The following is a 23,081-nucleotide window of genomic DNA, read 5'->3' as shown; positions in this document are numbered from 1 at the left end:
AAGTGACGGTAGGATGGGCAGACACCGTGCAAGGTCCTGGGGTTACAGAAGGAACCGGGGAGGGGGTTCCCCGCTCTCCGTGAGCTCACGTTCTAACGGGAGAGTCAGACAACAAGCTGTTAGGGCGAGGAGTCAGTGATGCACACAGAACAGGCAGTGGCCGAGGGCTGGTGGTCAGGGATGCCCGTGAGAGGGCGGCCGAGGTCGCCACGCACACGTTTGGTGCTGAGGATCGATTTAAGTCCGAGTCTGTCGACCTTGTTTCTCGTCGGCGACAACAGGGCTGAAAGGCATGGGGTCCTGCCTAATAGCGCACTTCTTCCTTTTGAAACTGCACTTCCGTGGGGAGTGCGGAAAGCCGAAATCTCTTGTACAAATACTGATTAACGGGACTGACCAAGGGGATCTCGGAGCTAAAAAAAGGCGATAGGGCGACTGGGGCTTGTGGTCACCGGATGGCGTGACCTGCGAGTCCGCCTCAAGGAGCGCGAGGACCCAGCCAACCCTTCTCTCGGCATCCCCGCCAAGGAGGCAGCAGGATGTATCTTTCCTGCCTAGAAACAAGCACCACGGCCACCAGCTCTCGCAGCCGTGAGCGAGGAGGGACCGCGAGGCCTCCTGCGCGTAGCCTCGGAGTCGGGCGGAAGGGAAGGCCCTCCGCTTCCCTCAGACCACGCCCTTTCCCGCTCTGCGCATGCGCCTCTGCATAGCTCAGTGGGGCCTGGGATCCTGCAGAGGGCGACAGAACCCGCGGCGCCTGCCTTTTACGTCACGCTCCGCTTGCGTGCTGATTCCGGGTCAGAGGTCGGGCGCAGCTTGGGTCATGGTGCAGCTCAGGCCGCGCGCGTCCCGCGCCCCGGTGTCGGCGTCGGCGATGGTGGACGAGGGCCAGCCCGCCTCGGAGGAGGAGGCGGAGCACGGCCTGTTGCTCGGGCAGCCGAGCAGCGGCGCAGCTGCCGAGCCGCTGGAGGAAGACGAGGAAGGGGACGATGAGCTTGACGACGAGGCCCCGGAGGAGCTGACTTTCGCCAGCGCCCAGGCGGAAGCGAAAGAAGAGGAGCGGCGAGTTCGCGAGACCGTGCGCAGGTTCGCAGCCCGCGGCCGGGCGGGGAGAAGCGCCCCTTCCCGTCCCGCTCGTCCCTGCCCGCACTGACTTGTCGCCTTTTTTCCCAGGGATAAAACGCTTCTGAAGGAGAAGAGAAAGCGACGCGAGGAGTTGTTCATCGAACAGAAGGTTAGAGGGGAGGGCGGCGTTTCACAACGCGGCTCGGGGTAGAATTCAAAGTTGCTGGGATGTGGGGTAGAGCAAAGTCGCTAATATTTTCTTTTGACTACAGTGACAGGGTGCTCGTGCTCCTTGCCCTCCACCGATTGAAAGTGGGAGTGGGAAGAGGTGTGAACCTGACATCGTAGGGTCAGTCCCACCTCTGACGCTCAGCGGAGGTAGTTTATTTGAAACTGGGTCGCCGTGAGCATTAGGTGCTTTGTAAACTAAGGGCCGTTCCAACACAGAGGATGATTGATGTGCTTTCTGCTGTTTAGCAGATTGGCCACAGAACTGACTCCATATGGACGCGATATTAACTGCTTCCAGTGTACGACAGTGACCTGAGGGTTCCACTCTTCACATCTTCCAAAGAATGTGGAATAGGTTCTGAGATGCTTGGTCCCAGGCTTCCCACAGCTTAGAGATAGTGGAGGGCAGTGTTCAGCCCAATTCATTTATTTGCCTAGAGGTAGGGCTGTCCTTAAAATGGTAACTTTTAAAAGCAATCCAGGGCATATTGTCATGTGCCTCACTTCTAATTGATTTTTAAAATGTCTTTAAGAAAAGAAAACTTCTTCCAGATACTATTCTAGAGAAGTTAACTACAGCTTCACAAACTAGGTAAGTAATGGATCTCGTTTTATTACTTGCCTTACATACAGTCTTTGAATTACAAATTGGTACATTTCTTTGAACTCAAATAACTGAAGAAATTGTAAAGTCTAAATTAAAAAGCTACACAGTATTTGAATTTGGTGGGACAGGTGGAGGGAAATATTCCACTTCTTTTCAGTCTTCTGTTTTTCATTATGTTTGTTGTTGTTCCCATAGGTAACTCCAGTTTCTGAGTTGCTGATCCCAGTGTGTTCATTCAATAAGTTGTGGGCCACTGTCATTGTACTAGGGGCAGGTGTGACTAGATGGTGTGAATAAAACAGTGTTTTGAAATTTATCCTTTAGTGGAGTAGCAGGCAATTATCCATAGGCTCCTAAAACTCAAGCTTGTCCCAATCTGCCACCAACCTGTCCTCCCTCTTCATCCCATTTAGATTCCCCATTTCATTTAGCAGCTTTGCCATCCATCAGATGTTTAAAGCTCCTTTTCCTCATCTATGCCACGGAATCAATCAAACCGTACTTAATTTAGATTTCTAAATATTTGCCTTTTTTTTTTTTCCTATTCCCCCTTGTCTCCTCTCTCACTGCTTTCAGTTCAGAAGTTTAGCCCTGCCATCTTCGACTTAGGACAGTGGTTCTTAAATTTTCAGTAAAAGAACTTCTTCCAGAGAGTTACTCGGTTTTTGAATACATCACGGTGACAAAGTCCTTTTCACCTTTCAAAACCAAGTTCAAATGTCACCTGTCTTCTCTCACTCCCTCCACCCCATTGCTCCCCCCACCGTCTAGCTTTTCCAGTGTGCAAGTGCTTCTGTATAGATATCTCATTGTATTTTGCCATTTACCTTTCTCTCCATTAGACCGCACTTCTTGAGGCTAAATTCTTGTCTCTATCCTCGTCTGTGTCTAAATTGTTCAATTAATCCTTCAAGATCTCTCCAAATAAAGTGAGGCAGGCCTACCACCTTTCACTTTGCATTTCAAATACTGTGTTATATAATTCTTAAATATTTCACTTTAACTCTGTTAACCACAACAGTCTGCTTCTTTGGAAGCCTGCTAATATATTTTCAGATTTTAAATTCTGAGAAGATACTCCCAACCTAGTATACAGTTTGTTGATTGGGAAAACAAGTCCTTTTAAACTTGTCAGCAGTTCATTGGGGAGTGACTCTTTCTTTCTAAAGATCCTAAGTAAAAACTGAGAATGGTGGTAGTAAAAGGGGGGGAGGGGTATCTTATTTGTAAAACGAGATGAAATTCTGTAACAAGTTGAGTCATCTTTGCTCTCTGCTATCCCAGTTAGTGTTTTTCTTGTTCTTCCTTAGTGTGAAGAAATCACTGGCAAAGTTGAAAGAAGGTATGAACTATTCTAATTTAAATAACTTCTCATTAAGTGTCAACTGCATTTGCAGATATTTGTAGTCAAATTGTTACTGACCCTTAGAAAGAGCATGGGAACAGGCCTGGCCAGTTTTACCTTATTTCTTACAAATAAAAACCACACACTGGTGTGTAGTGGGTATTTAAAGTGAACTCCAGTATGTGTTCCTGATTTATTTTTACACGAATGCTAATTAGAAATATAACTCAATTTTTTAGTTAATTTGCAAAAGAAAAATGAAGAATGTGAGAAAGGAAGTGACTCTAAGAAGGCTAAAGAAAAAGTGCAAAAAGTACAGACTGTTGGGTAAGAAGAGTCTTCTTTTTTTGTGTGTAGGATGTAAAGGTGACCTTTGGAGGAGAGTATTGGCTTAATTAGTAGCAGTTTCAGATTGGATCCTCTGTGGAAAGTTTTTGATATTTATATTAAAAAAATGTTTATTTGCTCTACTAAGATGTAAACATTACTTGTAAAATAGTCCTGTAATTTAGTTTTATTATCTTACCTGTGCATATACAAAATTAGGATGTGGGATTTTTTTTCCACTATTTGAGTCAACTAACAAATACTTTATTTTGAAAATAAGCACTGCCTCATTTTGACCTTTTGTATTGATTACCAGCCAGAATAAAAGCTACTTGGCTGTAAGGCTAAAAGACCAAGATTTGAGAGATTCAAGGCAAGAAGCAGCCAAAGCCTTCATACAAAATTGTTTATATGGTCCAGGAACCAACAGAACTACTGGTAATTTCTTTATGGACTATTTTTCTCCCTTTTAACTGCAAGTAAAACAAAGCAATGATAAATAATTCTCTTTCCTAGTAAACAAGTTCCTGTCTCTTGACAGCAAGAGGTTACCGGTGAAAAAGGCCGCAGCCCAGTTTTTGAATAATGCTTGGGGTAAGATTCAGCTTTATTCTCTGAATCTGATAGTTTTATATATTGAATAATGTTCTTTTAAAAAAATTTATTTATTTATTTATTTGGCTGCGTCAGGTCTTAGTTAACAGTGTGCAGGATCTTTAGTTGCAACATGCGGAATCTTTTTTTTTTTTTTTAGTTGCAGCATGTAGTATCTAGTTCCCTGACCAGGGATCGAACCCAGGCCCCCTGCATTGGGAGCACAGAGTCTTAACCACTGGACCACCAGGGAAGTCCCTGAATGATGTTCTTTTTTTAAGGAGATAGTAAATACTCATAAAGTATCGATTTTTTTCTTACAATGGCTTCTATTACCATTTTAAAGTTGCTTCTGAAGAATAGGTCAGTGTAGTATGTATGAACATATAGCTAATTAATTTTAATATTTACACATGTATTATCTAGAAAATTTGGAATTGTTTCTTGGGAATTTTATCTCTTTATTATTCTTAACTGCACAAAACCTTCTATTCTAGGATCCCAGAAAAAACAAAATGCCAAGAGGTTTAGAAGACGTTGGATGGTCAGAAAGATGAAAACTTCTAAGAAGTAAATCAAAGCTAAATGAAGAATGAGTACTTTGTATGTATAGAACTTATAAATATTTAGTTTAGAGCATTTAATTTTTCTGAAAAAATTAATAAAAGACTTGAAGGGTCATTATAAAAATCTTAAGTCTATTTGGGGTGGTACCCAGTCCCATCTCATCCATGGAGTATAATTAATTGTGCCTTATAGTCCTTGAGCATCCTGGAAGAAAAAGCAGTTTAAAAGGACTTGTTTTCCTTTCTTTTTATAATCGTTTCCCCATTTTATTGAACACAAGCAGTGCCCACACCAGTAGGGCTCCTCTGCTACCCCTCCTCCCTCCCCTGCAGGGTGTGTGGCAGGAAAAGTCTTCCACTACAGCTCTCCAGTGCTTTAGTCTCTCGGATATTTTTGTGCTATTGATGAGAATGTCACAGAATGCGAGGAAGAGTGCAGTATCTAAGTGTAGGCAGATAATCTGTTCTTTTTTAAAAGGTTTAAGCCTCGGTGTACAAAATACAGCCAGCAATCACCTTTGCCAAAACAAAGGATATGGTGGTTTGTTATCCTGTTGAAGAGCTTGCTTATGTTTTACTTGTAACCAGTTGGGAGTTTGCTTTAAGAATGGCAAGTCAGTCACAAGCCATATTCTGATTATGAAAACAAGATTCATTTCCTGCTTGCTTTCTATCATCACCCATAGTATCAGGTTTGACCCTAATCCACAGAGGCCAGTAACTCAAGGCAGTCTTAAGTTGCAGAACTCAGATTTATAGTAGCAACCATTCATTTTAGTTGTTCTAACTTTATATTAATCGTGAGAAGTATGCAAGTACCTAATACATAAACTCAATTGACACTCTAGTATCTGTAGAAGTAAATTTTTAATGGCTGGTTAATTATATCACTACATTTTTATTGCAATATAGTACTCATTTAAGCACTTAAAAATGGAAGGTGTACAAAGATTAAATTAAGACACGGTAAATTGACTAAATATTTGGTTTTTATATAAATAAAGGTCATGACCACACTGTTGACATGTAATACTGTTATAATACAACAGTTAAACTTGTGAGTCTACAACAGAAGTCATCTGTAGTTAAACAGGAAACAAAGTTGAAAAAGACCATGTTAAAACAAAACTACTGGGACTTACAGGTCGGGATTGTAAGTAGCAACAAACATATTCACTCAGCTCCTGAGTATTTCAAGTTTTACAGTACACATTAAAAATGATTTCTTCCATCAACACTATAAATTCAAACTGTCAGATGTTTATGCATTTTGCAAGTTACACTGATTGAATTGCTTACATGGGAGCGGGGGTCAGAACACCTCCCAATTTGAAGTTTACATCACCCACATGCTAACACAAACACAACTTGTTCCGTTTCCTTCCCCCCTCTCTCCCGCCAACAAAGAAGGCAGAATTTTTTGGTTTCTTTTAGGTAATTGTTTTAAAGGATTTGTGATGATCAATTTGGACGTCTGAAATTCAGTAATATTTAACTCTTAGACAACTAAGAGGTTAAAGATGGAAAATAATTTCTCCTAACACTAAGTTAGAAAATCATTTGCATCATGCTGTAAACTAGGAAGCAATGTAAAGCGACAAAAACCTGTCCCCAGTACATAATTTAAAAAATCTAAATTTCAAATCAGCAGAACTGGTCTACTTCCATGTTGACTATATGCCACAATATAAGTGTGAGCTCCGTGAATGCATAGCTAATGTAGGTAGTCTTCCACTGTGGCAAAAGCACAGGATCCAATTCCTGATCGAGCCATCAGTCCTAGACACTGTGTGGCCTGTCCCATGGCTAGGGCAAGTGGAGGTTGCTTTGGCAGATTGTGGGTTTCTGAGGAAAAATGATTAAAAATGGAAATAGCAATTAGCAATACATTTTAAACAACGTCTCTCAATCAGGAAAATACTGCGTTACTTACAAAATTACCAGTGTCTATGCTGCTCTTAACTACCTAACTAGCAAAGGTGGTTTTTAAGCAAACAGTGACTGCCTTGGACAGCTACTCTGACAAGGTACTGTGGTTACTGGGTGTTCAAGTAATAAGAAACATTTCTTGCAGAATTAGACTTTCAAGGTGTTAGACACTCAAAAACGTTTACTTCCACATTTACTATGATGGAAACGATGGAATTATCTAATGTGTGCAGCGGGGAGTAAGGAATATTTAGTGTTTCCCTTCTATTTTTCCAAGATCAATTGACATGACCAAAGACAACGGCACCAGGTTTCCGGTACAAGTTTCACTGATGGATTCTTCCCCTTCTGGGAAGAGGACCCAACAGAGGCTGCCGAATCCTTTCCACGGCATGTTGCTGAATGTCATTTCGGCTGGTAAGGGAGCAGGTGGTGAGAGTGACCATGAGAGACTACTGAGCCAAACGACCCTATAATCTGAGGAGTTAATTTACAATTGATAGGATAAACATTTGTAAAAATCACGATTAAATGAAAGTTTTCAGGGTCCTACATACCAGACATGTCAGACAGCTGTAGTACAAATGTTAACCATCATCAAAATTCATTCTTTGCCAGAAATGAGAAACTGAACTAATGGTAAAAGTGACCAAACCCATAGAAGCTGATAACTTCTCCTTGTGTGGAGGTGTCCAAATTTTAGTTTTATGCAGATTCCCAGTTAGTAAAATTACTAATCAGTCCTTGTAGGCACAGCTGGCAACAGGGCAAGAACAGTGATCCAGGGCTGGTTAAGGCTCCATGTGATTGGTTCTGAGGCCGCACATGGTGGTGGGAGAAGGAGAAGTTCCGGAAGGGATGAGGCAGAAATAAAGGGAGCAGGTTCCGGACTTAAAGGTGTAAGGGGAGGTGACACAGGATGAAGAATATTAGAATACAGATACGCAAGAAAAGATGCACACGCTGGTGAAAAGTGGTCTGTGGGTTAAGAATTATTCAAGCACTAGCTGTTCTCTGGCAAGACGCTATTCAGCTAAATTCTGATGGTGATACATTTTTTTGTCAACTTTAAGCAGGAATGACTTTATAAACTAACTCTGCCTCAACTAGAATCAGGAACAATTTAATTTTTACACAAAATCAACGTAACAGAATAAACAATGGAAAGGAAACCATCCTTTCAGAAATCTCTCTTGAAGGCTCACAGGGAAGTGCCCTTGCTCAGAGGTTAGCACTTCATCACAGTTTCATTTTGGCAAGGGAGGCACATCTGGGAGCATCTTTAAATTTTTTCAGCATATGAAACTCACAGCGATTACATACAGTATAACTTTAAGCACTATTTAGAGATGAAGCTATATAATATAGCACAGTATTTATAAATATGCACACATACACCCACAGCAGTAAGTCTCATTACTTTTGCAGGAATTATATACATTTAATATAGTTTAAGCACTGTTTACAGCTGAACTACATAATACATGGCACAATATGTAAGAACACACACATCCTGGGTAATGGTCCTAAGCAATTTACTACTGAAAATTTTAATTCCCCTGGAGAACCCAAGATTTTTAACTGTCATAAGAAAACTTTTCACTTTTCAAAAATTCCTTCCAAGTCTGAGTGTTTACCTAGATACAAAGCAATTAGGGCTTCATGATTACCTATAATGTAGTCATTTCAAAAAGACAATTATAGTAAACCATTATTTGCCCTACAATCCCAGCACTGCTACTAAGTACACTTACTTTTACCAGTAAAGCTAAAAGAATTTCGTATAACCAAAGAAAATACACATTACCCAAAGAAAATTCACATTGAATTTGTATAAGAAAAGTATTAACACAAAAAACACTACTGCTATTCCAGAACTTCAGTATTAGACCATAACACCATGAATTAATAATGAATTTCAGAAGGACAAAACAGATAAAGGCCCAAACGTGAATACTTTTAAATTGCTTCCTTTACATTCCAGCCACATGAGCCTTGGCCTTCACTCCAAGTCTCTCTGTGTGACACTGATCCCATCTATCTAAGATTGTTTCAGACATAAACCTAACAGGGCCAAACAGCACAGAACAGACTTCTGAACTGGTAGTCCCCATTTTTCTTGAGGAATTACATTCTAAAAAGGTGAAAAATCGCTCTCATCTGAACTACCTCTGAGAAAAATTGCCCAGATATGAAAAGTTTTCTGTAAACAATCAACCCTATGGTTTATATATAAACGCACAAAATGTGCAGTTACCGAATTTATATAAAAAGTATTTGCTCAGGGGACTTCCCTGGTGGTTCAGTGGTTAAGAATCCACCTGCCAATGCAGGGGACACGGGTTTGATCCCTGGTCCGGGAGGATCCCACATGCCGCGGAGCAACTAAGCCCATGCGCCACAGCTACTGAGCCTGCGCGTCTAGAGCCCGCGAGCCACAACTGTTGAAGCCTGTGCGCCTGGAGCCCGTGCTCCGCAACAGGAGAAGCCGCTGCAATGAGAAGCCCGCGCACCACAACGAAGAGTAGCCCCCACTCGCCGCCAACTAGAGAAAGCCCACATGCAGCAATGAAGACCCAACGCGGCCATAAATAAATAAAGATTAAAAAAAAATTGTCCTCTGTTTAAAAAAAAAAAAAAAAGTAGTTGTTCAGTACATAAATACCACAGTCCTACTCTGCAGTGAGTTGCTCACAGGAATGGCAACGTACCAGGGGACAGCACATCCCAGTTTCTCACTTGGTGCTCCCCCTGGCTAAGCCCGCTGTTCTCCCCTTCCCTCCCTGTTTTACTTGGTAAGGGCGTGTAGTTAAATATGCTGAACTTTAATGAGAATGTCATGTGTCTCCAAGGGTTGATGCTGACAGCACCCGAGCCCCGTGGGAGCTGCGACACCGCTGGCTCGGGCCGGAAATGCTTATGTACACGTTCACACAAAAACTTCTGTCTTCCAGGATCACAAGATGCACCCCAATATACTGCTTTTACTCCATTTGAATCTATTTAATCTGGGACTGAGATACCAGAGGAAGTTTTCTATACTTTAAGGTCATTTTAATTTTTAAAATGTAGAAAACATTTCCCTTATGATTTTGCCAAAATATAAACGCCAGCACAAACACCATCTCAAACACTCAAGAGACCAGCCGACGTGCTTTTCCGGCCACACTCACCTAATATTGCGCTGTTCAGAGCAGAGCACACAGGTTCTCTCTGAAGTGGGTCAAGCTGATTTCCAACCGGGCTGTTCCAAGGGTCTGAATAGGCTAGTAAACTGAATGCATCCTGTTGAAAACAGCAATTTGGTTTTTAATTCAAACAGTTCAGCGACTGTGCTCACCATGGTTACACGCTGAGAGAAAGGTAAAATATGGCTTTAAGGCCCTAGACTAACACAAGCCCATTTACCCCTGTGATTAGGAGGCTATATATTTTTTAATAACTAGATTATGCAGCAAAGCCTAATTTGTTTTCATTTTTCTTGTAAACAGCCATTTTCATCATCTACCCCTTATCCCTATAACACATGCAGAACAGAAATAAAAAATGGAAAAAACTTAATTCCTGTGCAATGGGCTATATTACTGGTTAAAGGAAAGAGAAAACATTCGGATGCTTTACAATTGATGACCACTAATATGAATCTGACATTAAAAGGTTAGGACCAGCCCATGTATTTTTTTAAACAGATGTGGGAACTGGGCATATCTCACTGGATGTCATCTTCTCAAACTCAGTAATCAACAAAATAAGATTAAACTGGCTCCCCTTCAGGAACATTCAGTAGTTCCAACCATCCTCAAGCCGCCCCTCCTGAAGTAACTGACACACAGTCTTCTTTTCAGATGATGGCTCTGTCTTCCTGTCATCTTTCTGTGGGGAGCACATAACTACAGTGGTTTCAGACATTGGCTTCAAGTTAAGCTGTATTACCAGAGTGGCCTTGGGCAAGAACAACCTTCCTAAGTATCAGTTTCATCATTTGTATAATGGGGATTATAAGAGGTCCTATTTCACAGTTTATGAGGACTAACTGAGCTGAACAAAATTAGTAATGTCAGCTCACTCTAATCTTTCAGTAAAGGATAAATTATTGTTTTGCCAAAAGTCAATGCCCTAATCCAGAGTAACAGTATGATACAGATATAGATACAGTTAGACACAGGACACCTTCCCAGTTCAGATGGCATACATGGAGAAGTGCTGAGGAAACCAAATCAGTGAGTTCAGTAGCGTAACACTCAAAATGTTGGTCACTGAAAGGTGGAAGACTGAAATTCCTAAAGAACACCATCTCCCACGTGAAGCTGCTCCGGCACCCCTCTAGTAATCTTAGTGGGGGTAAGGCTTCCTGGTCAAGCCTGTTCTTGCCCTTGCTCATCTGAATTGGCCTCTACGTTGTGACGACTGGAGAACAACCGCCCATAAAGCAGAGCTGTGCGGCCTGAGGCTACAGACAGGGATACACGTGGCACCTCCACTGTCCTACACTGCTGAGTATCTCATTCACATTAGACTTCCTGCCACAGTTATTAACGAAAGTTCTCTGAAGAACTTATACTATTTTGAACCCCCTGCAGCTACTCACAGGTGCTAGTAGATTCAAGGAGAAAAAAAAAAAAAAGCTTCATATACCTGCTGATTGCAAGACCTGCTTCTTAACAGTATTTAAGATATTTTATGCATCTCACAAAGCTACTAGATTCTATTTCTGGTTCCCCCCAATCCAAATTTATTGATGGAGAAAGATTAATATCTGATATCCTGTGAAGTTAACTCTAATCAATCACATTATTTCTAAAGACTGAGCTTTGCTCAAGACTTAATTCACCCCACAACCATCTAATGAGGTACCATCCCTATAGTGCAGATAAATTTTAAAAGACAGACTAAAGAATCTGTCCAAGGAATAACTGCTACATAAAATTTTAAGCACAAAACTATCCTCTTGCGTCTACATCCTGACATGCTACCAAAAAGGTGAAATGTTGCAGTCCCAAAAGTCAAATCAAGACCATTCTGTCAAATACACCTTCTAGCATTTAAAACAAAATTCACAGAAAAAGATAATGATGGTAGTAATTTACTGTGCACTAATATTGTGTGAGGCAATGTTTCAAGCGCTAATGTGTATCATCTCATTTAATCCTCACGATAACCTTCGGAGGTGGTTACTACTATGCCCATCTGAGACGCAAACTGAGGCAGTGAGAGATTACCACCACACAGCTAGTACTGTACTTCTTTTAGTAAGATACAGTTTCTTTCTTTTAATTACCAATCTAAATATTAAGAGGAAAAAAGTCTAAAATTTTGCCCCCATATTTTCAGTATAGCTGAACAAATATTTATTGGACACAGACGGGGACCACCAGAACCTCATCACTGTTTTGAGGACTCACACAGTCCTATGGGGAAGGCAAACATGTAAATGATGTACCGTGTATTGCTTATTAACAGAGTGTATTGTGTCACAAGAAGCAATCACAGGAATAGGCTCAAGCTACATGGAAACTGAGGCTGGAAAGGAGAAAAGGCATGGTTGGAACCCTGGGTAAGGGCTTAGATCCTAAAACACCCTAAAAATTGCACTAAAAAGCTTCCATTTGTTCCAATAAGGCAACAGAGTTTTACATAACGGAGTGATATGGATTAGACTTGATTTTAGATGGATCACACAACAACACTATGAAGCACAGCTTGCAAGTAGAGCAAAGCTTTAAGCAAGAAAACTAAAAAAACGCTTAAAAAAAAAACCGGTTTACACGATCAAGTTCCCAGGAGTAAATATCTAGAACTCGGTCTTTCTTTACAAGGGGAATGAAATCAGCAAAGCAACCTTAATGTTTTAAATTCTGCTGTAAGACTAATTGGTGAGAGTAACCAAAGAAATGCAAACAAGCAATTCTGAGATGATGTTAAACCCGCTAAAGTAGAATTAAGGTACTGGTGCCACTGGTACATCCTTGGTAGACGCTTCTGGAAAGCAACACAGCGACACGTAGCAAGAGCCACGATAATTGTATCCTTTGACTCAGTAATTCTCTTTCTGGGACTTTATGCCAGTGGAATAATTTTAAGGAAGAAACAAGATACATGTATAAAGGTGTTCACTAAAGCATTTTTTAAAAGGCAAATAGAAAATCTAAAAATAGAGCAATGCTTAAATAAACTGATACAGCAACACACTAGAATATCATGTAGCCATTTAAAAATAATTGTCAATAATGTATAGAAACTGGAAATACATTTTTTATGATAATAAGAACAATACAAATAGGATAACTACAATTACCCATCAGATAAAATATATGCCCATGCGATTTAAGGCACAAAACTGAAAATACCTGTTAAATATCATGGCATTATGGGTTAGTTTTTATTTTAGAAAAAACATTACCTCAGTGGGAATAATTTCTGAGGAAGTGTGACATTTAGGTAGGATTCTCAAACTGTACTTACACTTGGCTTAAAATCTGTAGCAGTTTCTACACAGGGTGTGTCTAGAGTTACTGGATTAAGAGCTACTTGCAGCTGGGGCTGCTCGTTCTAACCTGACTCTCCCAGTCCTCCAGCAGGTGCCCTGCTGCTCTGCGCAAGTGCAGTAAACAGCTGTTGAACAATTCAGGTAGCTCTCCTGGGAGCCACTGGCAGACTCAGGCAGGTAAGCAACAAACACAAAGACAACAGGAAATCAGGAAAGGAAGACCGAGAAAGTCAGAAAAAGGTCAAGAGAACCACAGCTGCAGCAGGACCCCCAGCCCGTGCTGAGCACAGGTGGGCTACCCAAGGTCTGCAGTGCGCGTGCTACTCCACGACCGAGGGGAAGCAAAACACGCGTGTACCTTATGGCAACTTCGCTAAGTCTCACGCCAGCCTTAACCAAATCCTGTCTCTCTACACGTGTATGCATGCTTCAGAAGTCTGTGCAAATTCAAACAAAACTAAAGATAAAAAAACCCCTTTCAACCACCCATGACCTGAAGTGAAGAAGAAAAGAAAACAGTAATTTCTAAACCTTCTGAACGAGGGCAAAAAAAAAAAGTTCTCTTTGTGTTACCCTCAAATCCTCCAGCATTGTTCTTTAGGTACTTAGAAGCCGGATCCACCACTCATCTTATCTCTTACCTGGATCAAGATACGTTTGGGGAATGGGAGAGAAGCAGCTCAGAGTGTTAAGACAATCTCTTGAAGTAGTTGGCATTTGCTTAGAAGTCAGAGGGACAAACTCAAAGCCATCCACATTCTTTAGATGATGAATTACATCTTCACTTAATTCAATATATAATCAAGGAATATCTTTGAGGATATATAATCAAGGAATATATAATCAAGGAATATCTTTAAATATATAATCAAGGAATATCTTTGAGGATAGGCCATGTAATGCCATTTCCTGTGCTTCATGCAAATTAGAATCAAAGAATAAGCAATGGAGTGGAATGTTGAATTTTCAAAGGGGCTACATAAAATCATACTCCATTAGCATAAAGTATTAACAAGAAAACAGAGTCAGATGACCTGGTGTAAAAAAGCCTATGAATTCTTTTTTAAAAACATTTCATATCCCCAAATATCTCCTAAAACATCAGTTCTCAAAGCATGATCCAGGGACAACTGGGTCAAAGACCCTTTCAGGGTCTCTTGTGAGGGCAAAACTATTTTCATAATAATACTAAGATATTACTTGCTCTTTTCTCACTCTCATTCTTTCAAAACTATACAGTGGGGTTTTCCAGAGGCTACATGTGTGTGATATCACAACAGACTGAATACAGAAGTAGGTATGAGAATCCAGCTTATCATTTATTAAACCTAGCATTAAAGAGATTTACAAAAATGTAAAGCAGGGCCACTCTTCTCATTATGTTTGTTTGTTTATTTTAGCAGGATAAAATAACACTTTTATGAAAAATAACAATGACATTATTTTTAAATGAATTTTTAGTATTAATTTCTAGTAGAGTAAAATCAATAAATATAACTTATACAAACAAGAGCCCTTTGGGAATCTTTAATAGTTTTTGAAGTGTTTAGATACCAAAAAGGTTGAGAACCACTGCCCTAAAACAACCCCAGTACCTAGCAAAGAAGTTTCCCAAAGGGATAGCTTTGGATACGTGAAATAATAATAAAGCCTGAGAAGTTTCTTAGCACTGCTGATATCAGAAAAGATTCTCAAAGTTGTATAATAATGAAAATTCCCAGTCTGGAAAAATCCAGTTACGCACGCCTTTTTATCTGGAGGTGTGTCCAGGCGGCTTGTTAACCCATCCTGGACTATACGGGTGCTCTACTGAGGCTACACTGCGCGTAGCTGGGATGGGTTTGGTTTTGTTTTGTTTTGTTTTGTTTTTGGGGACGGATTTTATGCCATATTTAGCACTACTACGTGTTGCTCGCTGGCTCTCTCTCTGTTTAGGTCAGGAAGGGATGGCAGGAGTCTTGAGTCTCGCCCTCTCCTATACCCAAGCATCAGTGTCAAGGCCACTACATGCATCTCCCTTTCGTTTTTTGGGCTTATTTCAAAACATTCAGGAGAAAATATTTGTAACAAACCAACTTTGAGCCCAACCTCATGCAGGACAAACAAAACAGAACAAAAAACCACAATGGCTAGGTTCATGTTTCACAGGTGTACAGGGCTGGTGGGACTTCTATGAACATGAAAAAAATCTCATCTCTACCACTAACTGCAATGCTGACTTAAGGTAGGCAAAACTCCATCTCTAACTGCTACACAGAACTGTGGCTAACTTAATGAACTGTTTCCATTTTCTCCATCTCACTATATCCAGTGCAGGCATCAATCCAGAAGACTTGAAGACGTGTTTTATCTCTTCTGTGAAAGATGACCCAACCCTTCACCAATCTCAAAATAAAAGCCACACATTCAATTTGCTGCAACCCTGAACAATCTCTACTAAAGTAAAAATATCTCAAATTTATAGTTTTATCAGCACACTCACATTTCTCCTAATAACTCTGCCAATTTTATAGCCGAGAAAACTAAGAAAGCAAGTTGACAAGGGGCACACAACACTGGTAAGTGGCAGAACTGAGATTTAATCTGTATGTTTCACAGAAGTCCAGCGCTCTTTCCAGCAGAGCAGGGCTGCCAAACCCGGCCACGCGTTCTCACTCTCGGCCGGGCAGGACGCCGGGGAGGAGCGCGTGTCCAAGTTTCCCAACAAGAGTTCCAGTGTTGCTCAATGTACAAAACTACATTTTCGTTCCTTTGACACATTTATAAGTTTTCAAGGGAAAACAAATTTACCTTCAGCATTTTTTTATTTGCTGTGTTCTTGCCACACTCTCTCCTCAGCTGCTCACTCATCGCTTGTAGCTCTCTTCCGAAGTGAATCATTCTTTCTATGGCAGCTTGACTTCCTCCACACAGCTGGCGTCTTAACTGGCTTGAATCAACTTCTGTAAGCAAAACAAACAGGTATTTTACTACCTTACACCTGGAGTACAATGGAGAAATGAACATAAACTGCTTACAACATTTTGGACGTTTCATTTAGTAACTACTTCCTAATATTTTACCTAAATATGCAGATTTTTAATTTAATGTGGACCTTTGTAGCTAAAAGGTATACTTTATCTAGGCCTCAAGAGTCTAGGATCCAATACCCAGCTTGCAGTTGAAAGTCAGGTGACAACCTTTCAGTGTTAGGATGTACATATGTCTCAGGGAAAATTTTATGAAAGGTTAATAAGCACGATTTTCTAAAACTACAGCAACATGAAAAAAAGGAAAAAAGAAAAAAGTAATGCTTCTCAGGCTACTTTAACTGACAAAGAACAGAGATAGAAGGTAAGAAAGACTAAATGACTCCAGTAAAAACACAGAAGACACCACATACTAATCAAAAGGGTTAATTATACTACTTTTAGAAAAATACTACTTTTAGGAAAAAATTTTACAGTGTATATCTTGACTGACAATAATCACTGATCAATAACAAACAGTATAAGTCACTAATAACAACAACATTATAAATCACTAATGACGATGATAATAGTTAATGTTTACGAAGCACTTACTTTGTGCTATTAGCTTTTCACAGATCAGCTATGAGGCAGTTATTATTATACCCATTTTACAGATGAAGAAACTGAGGCAAAGAGCTCCTAAGTAATTTGTCCAAGGTTACACAGCTAGTAAGTGGCAGTTGCAGAATTCAAATCCAGGTGATCCGGCTCTAGAACTCCTGCTCTTAATCACTATGCTCAAATTACTCTTGGAATGTTGAGGTTGCTTGCTGATATCTGATAGAGTGAAGCCAGGCTGCCTTTTCAATCATACTCCTTGCTTGAAAGAGTGAATTATGCATTGGAACACACAATCCTCAACAACAAGGTGGTTGTGTAATATAAGTTTGCATTTATAAAGTAGTTTCTAACAATTTGAATAAATACCTTTTAATCTCAAAATACTAAGAAATCTAATGTTCTGACAAATAAGAATTTATAAGCTTCAATAATTTTCACTCTCCAATTGATGGGAAAGTTTGCTGATGGTTTAACTTTTTGGTACAATTTACTACACAAGTTGTCAACAAAGTAAAATTATGCATGCTAATATATCTGTCAGCCACACAGTTCTGAGGGGGGAGGAGCCAAGGGGGTGTCAAATGTAGGCACCTACTATCTGCCAGGCACTGGGCTATGCACAGTCACATATATTCACATTAAATGAATTTAAGAAAGTTTGATTAGAACTTATAAAATCATCTCTACCCATTTGGCCTTTATTGGCTATACTGAAATAGGTATAAAAACTTTTCATATCTCCAACCTTAGCTATCCTAAAGGATATTTAACACTAATAAGTTAGTACTCCTACATTAATGAAAGCACTACAGTTGTGCAGAAACAGTTCAGCAAAGAAGATACCAAAAAATTAAACTCTACTCTCTCTAGCAACCCACTCTCACAAGAAATTTTATGAGAAGTAATACATATCACTATAAAATCCAATGGCTCATACATCTTTAAATTTGATTTATGCTCATCAGCTGTGAATCAGTACAAGTAAAAACATAACCTTGTAGTCATCATTTTTTATTAAAAATGTAAGAAATATCACTGCAGACCCATTTCGGTGTCACAATCTTCCATTTCGTGGTCATGTTTAGAGCTACCATTTAGGAAACCATTGGATGAAGTTTCTCCAACTCCATTGGAGTAGTGATCTGTTTCCATGTCTACATCATTACTGAAAATGAAAAAACAAACCTAATTTTAGAAATAGCATACTTGCAGCTTAGTTTAAAATAAATTACTACTCAACTACAGAGCCTACTTATAAACTGACTTCATAAGGCAATAGCAATCTGGAAAAAAGGTATTTAGTTACATCTTGAATGTATTCAAAGCCAAATCTGTAGCTGACCTTTAACAAATCTGTACTCCTGGAGATAAGGGAGGAAAAAAAGTACATGTACTAAAATGTAGTGGTTTTATGACTTCCGATCAATATGGAGAAATCATTTTTCAGCACATATTTCCCACTATTTTTCAAACTCAGATCTGCTCTCCATTCTTTGTTAATCAACTCCTGCCCCAGAATCCCTGACCCTCACCCAAGCATTCACTTGGCAGCGTGTAAGGGAAACCCTCCCTCTCAAACTACTCCTGGAACCCACCTCTCTTCAACCTCTTTCCCCGCGCTCATACTCGAGTCGCTTCTAGACTATTTTTTTCATTAACGGCCTTGATGTTTTGGCATTTGTCCTCACTACTCAAAAATATACTCTTTCTCAAAGGCAAATAATAACCTGAAAAACTACTCAGTCTCATCCCTTCATACCTTCCCAGCACCCAACACTATTTTTCTCTCACAGGCTTTCTTATTGGCTGAAGATTCTAAAATACTGCTGAATCTTAATTTTTTAAATGCTGTTCTGGAGATACTTAGGGCATTTCCAATTCTCACCTACGTCACGTTGACGGAACGAATAGCATGTGCTGACAGTTCTACAGGGCCATGCTGAACTCGTCAATATTTGCCCTTCAGGTCCTTCCACACCCCAAGCAACAATATCTAACCATCCAAATTTCTCCTATGAAGATCTAGGTTATGATTATACAGCTCAGAAGGAAACGCTTGATGAAAATTTAGAAAATATTTAAATAAAAATGATCTTTTCTCATTAAAAAGGCAATGTCTGTAGAAAAAAAAAAACATCAAATGCAGATAAGCAAAAAGCACCTTATGCATAACGCTAGCAAAGGTAACCAATGGTTAGCTTGGGCGCGTGGGCACGCGTGGGTGCATACATGCTTCTATCAGTAAGACCTATCAGGGTAAAAAGGCACACAGAGATCTAGGAAGAAGAGGGCAATGGTCCCAGGACATTTTTGTCAGTTAGAAAGCTTGTTTAGTATCTTGATGAAATTTGAGAATTGATAAGAAATATCAAACTTTAAAAATAATGTTTAAGGGAAATCCTTAAGATAGTAGCTTTTAGTGATCTTATTAATACACTAAAGTGCATTTTTCATAATCCAATATAATATTTGAGAGGGATACTTTCATTCAACACACATTTAAGAGCCTCTGGGCCATCCTCTGTGTTAGGTGCTAAGGATATAATGAAACAGCCCCTGCCCTTCAGGAGTGAACAGCCTAGAAAAAGCTAATAAAGTTATTATAGTACAGAGAATCAGTACTGTGATGAAAGTTCATCACAAGGAGTGACACAACATTTGGCGGGGATATAAATCAAGGAACACATCCTGGAAGAGGAAACATCTGAAGTTGAGTTTTACAGCTTGAATAGAAGTTAGGATGGAGGAGAAGAAGGAGAGCAGGGAGAAGAGCATTTCTGATGGGCGTGTATAATGGAGAAAGCACAAGTCTAGAAGTCAGACATCCTGGGAAGCAGTTGCAGTTCTGCAGCTTACTAGTTACTAATTATTGACCTTAAAAAAAAAAGTCATTTACTTCTCTGGTACTCAGCTCTACATCTGTAAAATGGTTTTCACAGTTAATACCATCTTTGCCTACTTCACAATACCGCTGGTAAGGAAAGCCATTACCAACTAGAAAATAACTGTTACTGCTTAACAGTTTAAGGCAGTTTAGAAGCTTACTTTCTTCTATACTGCACACAAAAGAGGATGCCGTGTCATCAGCCCCTTCCGTTAAGCTTGCTTCCCTCAACTCAGGTAATAACAGGTCTCTGTAGCAACTTCCTGCCATGGGGATAGTATTTAAGAGAAAAACTCACGAAGAAACTGCAGTCCTACCCTCAAACTATGGTAGAACCCTCTAACAATGATAAAGTACTAATATACTATAAAGTACAATGATGTACTATAGGCTTAATCTTTTAAATTTCCATACAAAAATTTCACTACAATATTCTAATCTTATATTTTCTAGTTATGTCATCTCTACTGACTACCCTGACCTCCTCAGCAAGACAGTCCGTTTTCCTACTGTTCTTCTCATACCATTTTTGTGGACTTCATTATCACCTGTACCACACAATACCATTACTTCAGTACATTTTTATCATTTGTGACAGATAACCTGGAAATTCTGATTAATCTCCAAATTTGTGAAAACAGATTTTTACACATACTTCTTTCTCCAGAGTCATATTTCCATTAAGAGTCATGGTAAACATTAGGTTCTCTCTCCTTCAGTGGGAGAATTTTGCACTGATAAACATTCCCCCAAAACGCAGTGTGACCAATCAATTCATGTTGTAAGACCAAACCAACATCAAATTGATAAAATCCATAAGAACTTGCTGTCACACACTAGCATTCAATTCAAATGAAACCTTTCGGTTTCATGAATAGTAAACCTGAGTATGTCATAGTATGCTGACAGAGACTTCTCTCAAAGCTCTTCAAGTGGAGACCATGCCTAGCAGTGTCTGACATCCAACAGGTTCTCAATACTCTCCTCGCACTGTATGCTTTTACTAAATGACTTAACCATCTGTTATACGCAAGCTACTTAAATTAAAGATAGGTTCTCATAAAATATTTTTTGTAAAGTTAGTTATTTGGAACTCAGGAAACACTTCACACACTTACACCAAAAAACCCACACACAAAGAAAAAAAATAGTTGTAACTGTATCATATGTTAACTGCAGAGGTTAAATACACTATTGTGACTTCACCTGGAAACATAACAAGTGGCATGTACGTAACCACCTCTATAGGTCTTCGGTGGCAGGAAGATGAAATGCAGAACCCTGGAATGTGTCCCTATCACCCCACTAGAGGGAAGAGTGACGTAGAGGAAGGGGAAGGAACAGAAGGAGAAGCCTCCATGAACACTAGGAGAACAGAAAGCTTTGGGGAACTTACTCCCCACCCTTTTAACCTCTGGGGGCTTGGGAACTCTCAGGCCCCCACTATGGACCATCTAACTCAATTTCTCCGTATTATTAAAAATGATGACACCTATAATTAAGGTTGCTTATAGTAACGCAAAAGCTAGGGATATCATTACCTGGTGAAGTTATTAACTTGTTGTGACCTTGACATGTTTATACTGTTCAGTTCTGGTACATTCAAACTGGACGACTGGTGTTTACTATGGCAATACGACTGATGTGCTTTATTTGATATTACACCATTACTACAACTTTCAAAACCTGGGAAAAAAGAAAAGGAAACTTTATAAAAATAGAAACAAACACATAAGGTTGTAACAGATGTACCATATTCTGATCATGTATTTAAGACTTTTATAACGCAGGAAAGTCAATGGACTACTTAAATAGAAAACAAATGGATAACTTCTTTGAAAGAACATAAGGATACCTAATTGTGAGCTGTCATCTCCTCCTATATTTATTGAAGGCTTAATTATGGGTCTCATTTAATCCTCACAACCCCCCAGCCCCCGCCCATGAAGCCCAGAGTTATCATAACCCCATTTTACATATGAATACACAGAGGCTAAGAATCTGTCCAAGCCTGACGTGACACGTGGTGTCAGAGGGGTGGTGACTAAGGACACAAACATGAGAATCACGCACACTGTGCAGGATGGTGATGTAAACAGGCTGAGAGGCAGCAACGTAGAAAGGTATATGTTGAGTGAGAAAAAGCAAAGGTGTTGCTCTACTCTTTGAAAGGACAGGAAACAGTATTTGACTTCTGCTTTAGAACGTTAAATGTACAGAGGAAAGATAATACCTTGGGAAAAACAGAATTAAAGAGACAAGCAAAGAAAAAAGACTGAGAAGGATCAGAAATAAACCTGCAGAAGTGATGTCATAAAAGCCAAGAAAGGAGAGAATTTTAATTAAGAGAACACCAAAGGCCTTGGTGAGTCCAGAAAAGGACAGGAGGAAATGAACCGGCAGAGCTGACTCTTGCCAGCAGCTTGGCTGGGAAAGAATGAGCGAGAGGCATTGGGTAGCTGGGTGTGGTGATCGGTGGCTTCAGACAGCACAGCCATGTCAGCGCCTTTACAGTTATCCTTTCCTAACACACACAATTACCTTCTCATCACCGAACATCTCCGATTTAACTTCTAGAGACAACCTGAACGCCGCCCTTCATTTCCGGAGATCCGTTAATCACCTGTTCTTAGAGACAGCCCATCTCCAAGTCGCTTCCTGGTACTAAGAACACATGAATCTGACCCACCCACAATTCTTCCTCCAGAACATCTTGAGATCAAGTATACAGATGTGCCAAACGCCTAGCAGAAATGTCTAGATTTTTAAAAAAATTTTATTTTGGTTCAAAACCACGAAGAAGGGTAAAAATTTTAAGATAATGTTGTAAGACTGAAACTCACCAGAAAAATGTGCAGCACTTCCTTTGCCTGATGCTAAACTGTGGACACTCATTCCGTGGCTGGGGCTCATACTTGGACTACTAAAAGGTCGAGGACTCACAGGGTAACTGTCTTGAGATTTTGGACTTCGGCCTCCCAAACATCGTACTTCGCTATCTGTACCATTCACCATTTCTATAAACTGACGCACTCTAAAAAGAGAAAAGAAAAATTTACTTACATGATCTTCAAATTACTGTTTGTTTATTTAATAGCAACAGATTTCTGAAAGGAAATATTTTAAGAACTTGTATTTATCAGTAAATGTGGCCTTTAGATAGTATGCTAAAAATACTAAACATGGTTCCATATACTGTACTGCTTAGAATTCAAAATTTTCCAGAAAAATGAGAGCATAATGCAAAAGGCATTGTATCGCCTTTAATCAAGACTTACTAAGAAAATGAAAATCTATCTGTAGCTATAATAAACAAACCAAAATGGACCTCATTTTTTTTAGCTAAAATAATCAAAATAATATTTGCACTTGGAAGCAAACCAAATAGTACATAAGAACATCATGTACTTTTTTTTTTAACATCTTTATTGGAGTATAATTGCTTTACAAACATGTACTTTTATATACATACCT

At 39.7% G+C, this 23,081-nt stretch overlaps 2 protein-coding genes across 5 annotated transcripts in view; one reads left to right on the top strand and one right to left on the bottom strand.

Annotated features, from left to right (window-relative positions):
- NOL7 (nucleolar protein 7) lies at window positions 1-9,221 on the top strand. Of its 4 annotated transcripts, XR_009009580.1 has the most exons (10): window positions 6-1,086; window positions 1,174-1,234; window positions 1,830-1,888; window positions 3,214-3,245; window positions 3,488-3,575; window positions 3,892-4,013; window positions 4,092-4,169; window positions 4,667-4,772; window positions 6,942-7,081; window positions 8,998-9,221. XR_009009580.1 is itself a non-coding variant. In XM_057555434.1 (9 exons), the coding sequence occupies exons 1-8, from the start codon at window positions 695-697 to the stop codon at window positions 4,741-4,743; spliced, it is 909 nt and encodes a 302-aa protein (XP_057411417.1). In that variant the 5' UTR covers window positions 6-694; the 3' UTR covers window positions 4,744-4,772; window positions 6,942-7,218. The 4 variants fall into 4 exon arrangements, 3 of the variants coding, with proteins under 3 accessions (XP_057411418.1, XP_057411417.1, XP_057411416.1); XM_057555434.1 differs by lacking the exon at window positions 8,998-9,221 and having other exon boundaries at window positions 6,942-7,218; XM_057555435.1 differs by lacking the exons at window positions 6,942-7,081; window positions 8,998-9,221 and having other exon boundaries at window positions 1-1,086; window positions 4,117-4,169; window positions 4,667-4,859.
- Window positions 5,584-23,081, bottom strand: part of RANBP9 (RAN binding protein 9) — an 80,042-nt gene continuing 62,544 nt past the window's right edge. Inside the window, exons 9-14 of the mRNA XM_007173965.2 lie at window positions 22,451-22,641; window positions 21,149-21,293; window positions 17,767-17,888; window positions 15,942-16,093; window positions 9,838-9,949; window positions 5,584-6,580 (exon numbers count right to left, since the gene is read on the bottom strand). Of these exons, the coding sequence (XP_007174027.2) occupies window positions 6,450-6,580; window positions 9,838-9,949; window positions 15,942-16,093; window positions 17,767-17,888; window positions 21,149-21,293; window positions 22,451-22,641 (853 nt within the window). The 3' untranslated portion in view covers window positions 5,584-6,449. The remainder of the gene's footprint in view (window positions 6,581-9,837; window positions 9,950-15,941; window positions 16,094-17,766; window positions 17,889-21,148; window positions 21,294-22,450; window positions 22,642-23,081) is intronic.

The sequence above is a fragment of the Balaenoptera acutorostrata genome, chromosome 10, assembly GCF_949987535.1.
Source record: "Balaenoptera acutorostrata chromosome 10, mBalAcu1.1, whole genome shotgun sequence".
Taxonomy (NCBI): domain Eukaryota; kingdom Metazoa; phylum Chordata; class Mammalia; order Artiodactyla; family Balaenopteridae; genus Balaenoptera; species Balaenoptera acutorostrata.
The sequence above is the reverse complement of the archived record's forward strand: the minus strand, read 5'-3'. Positions and strand labels throughout refer to the sequence as shown.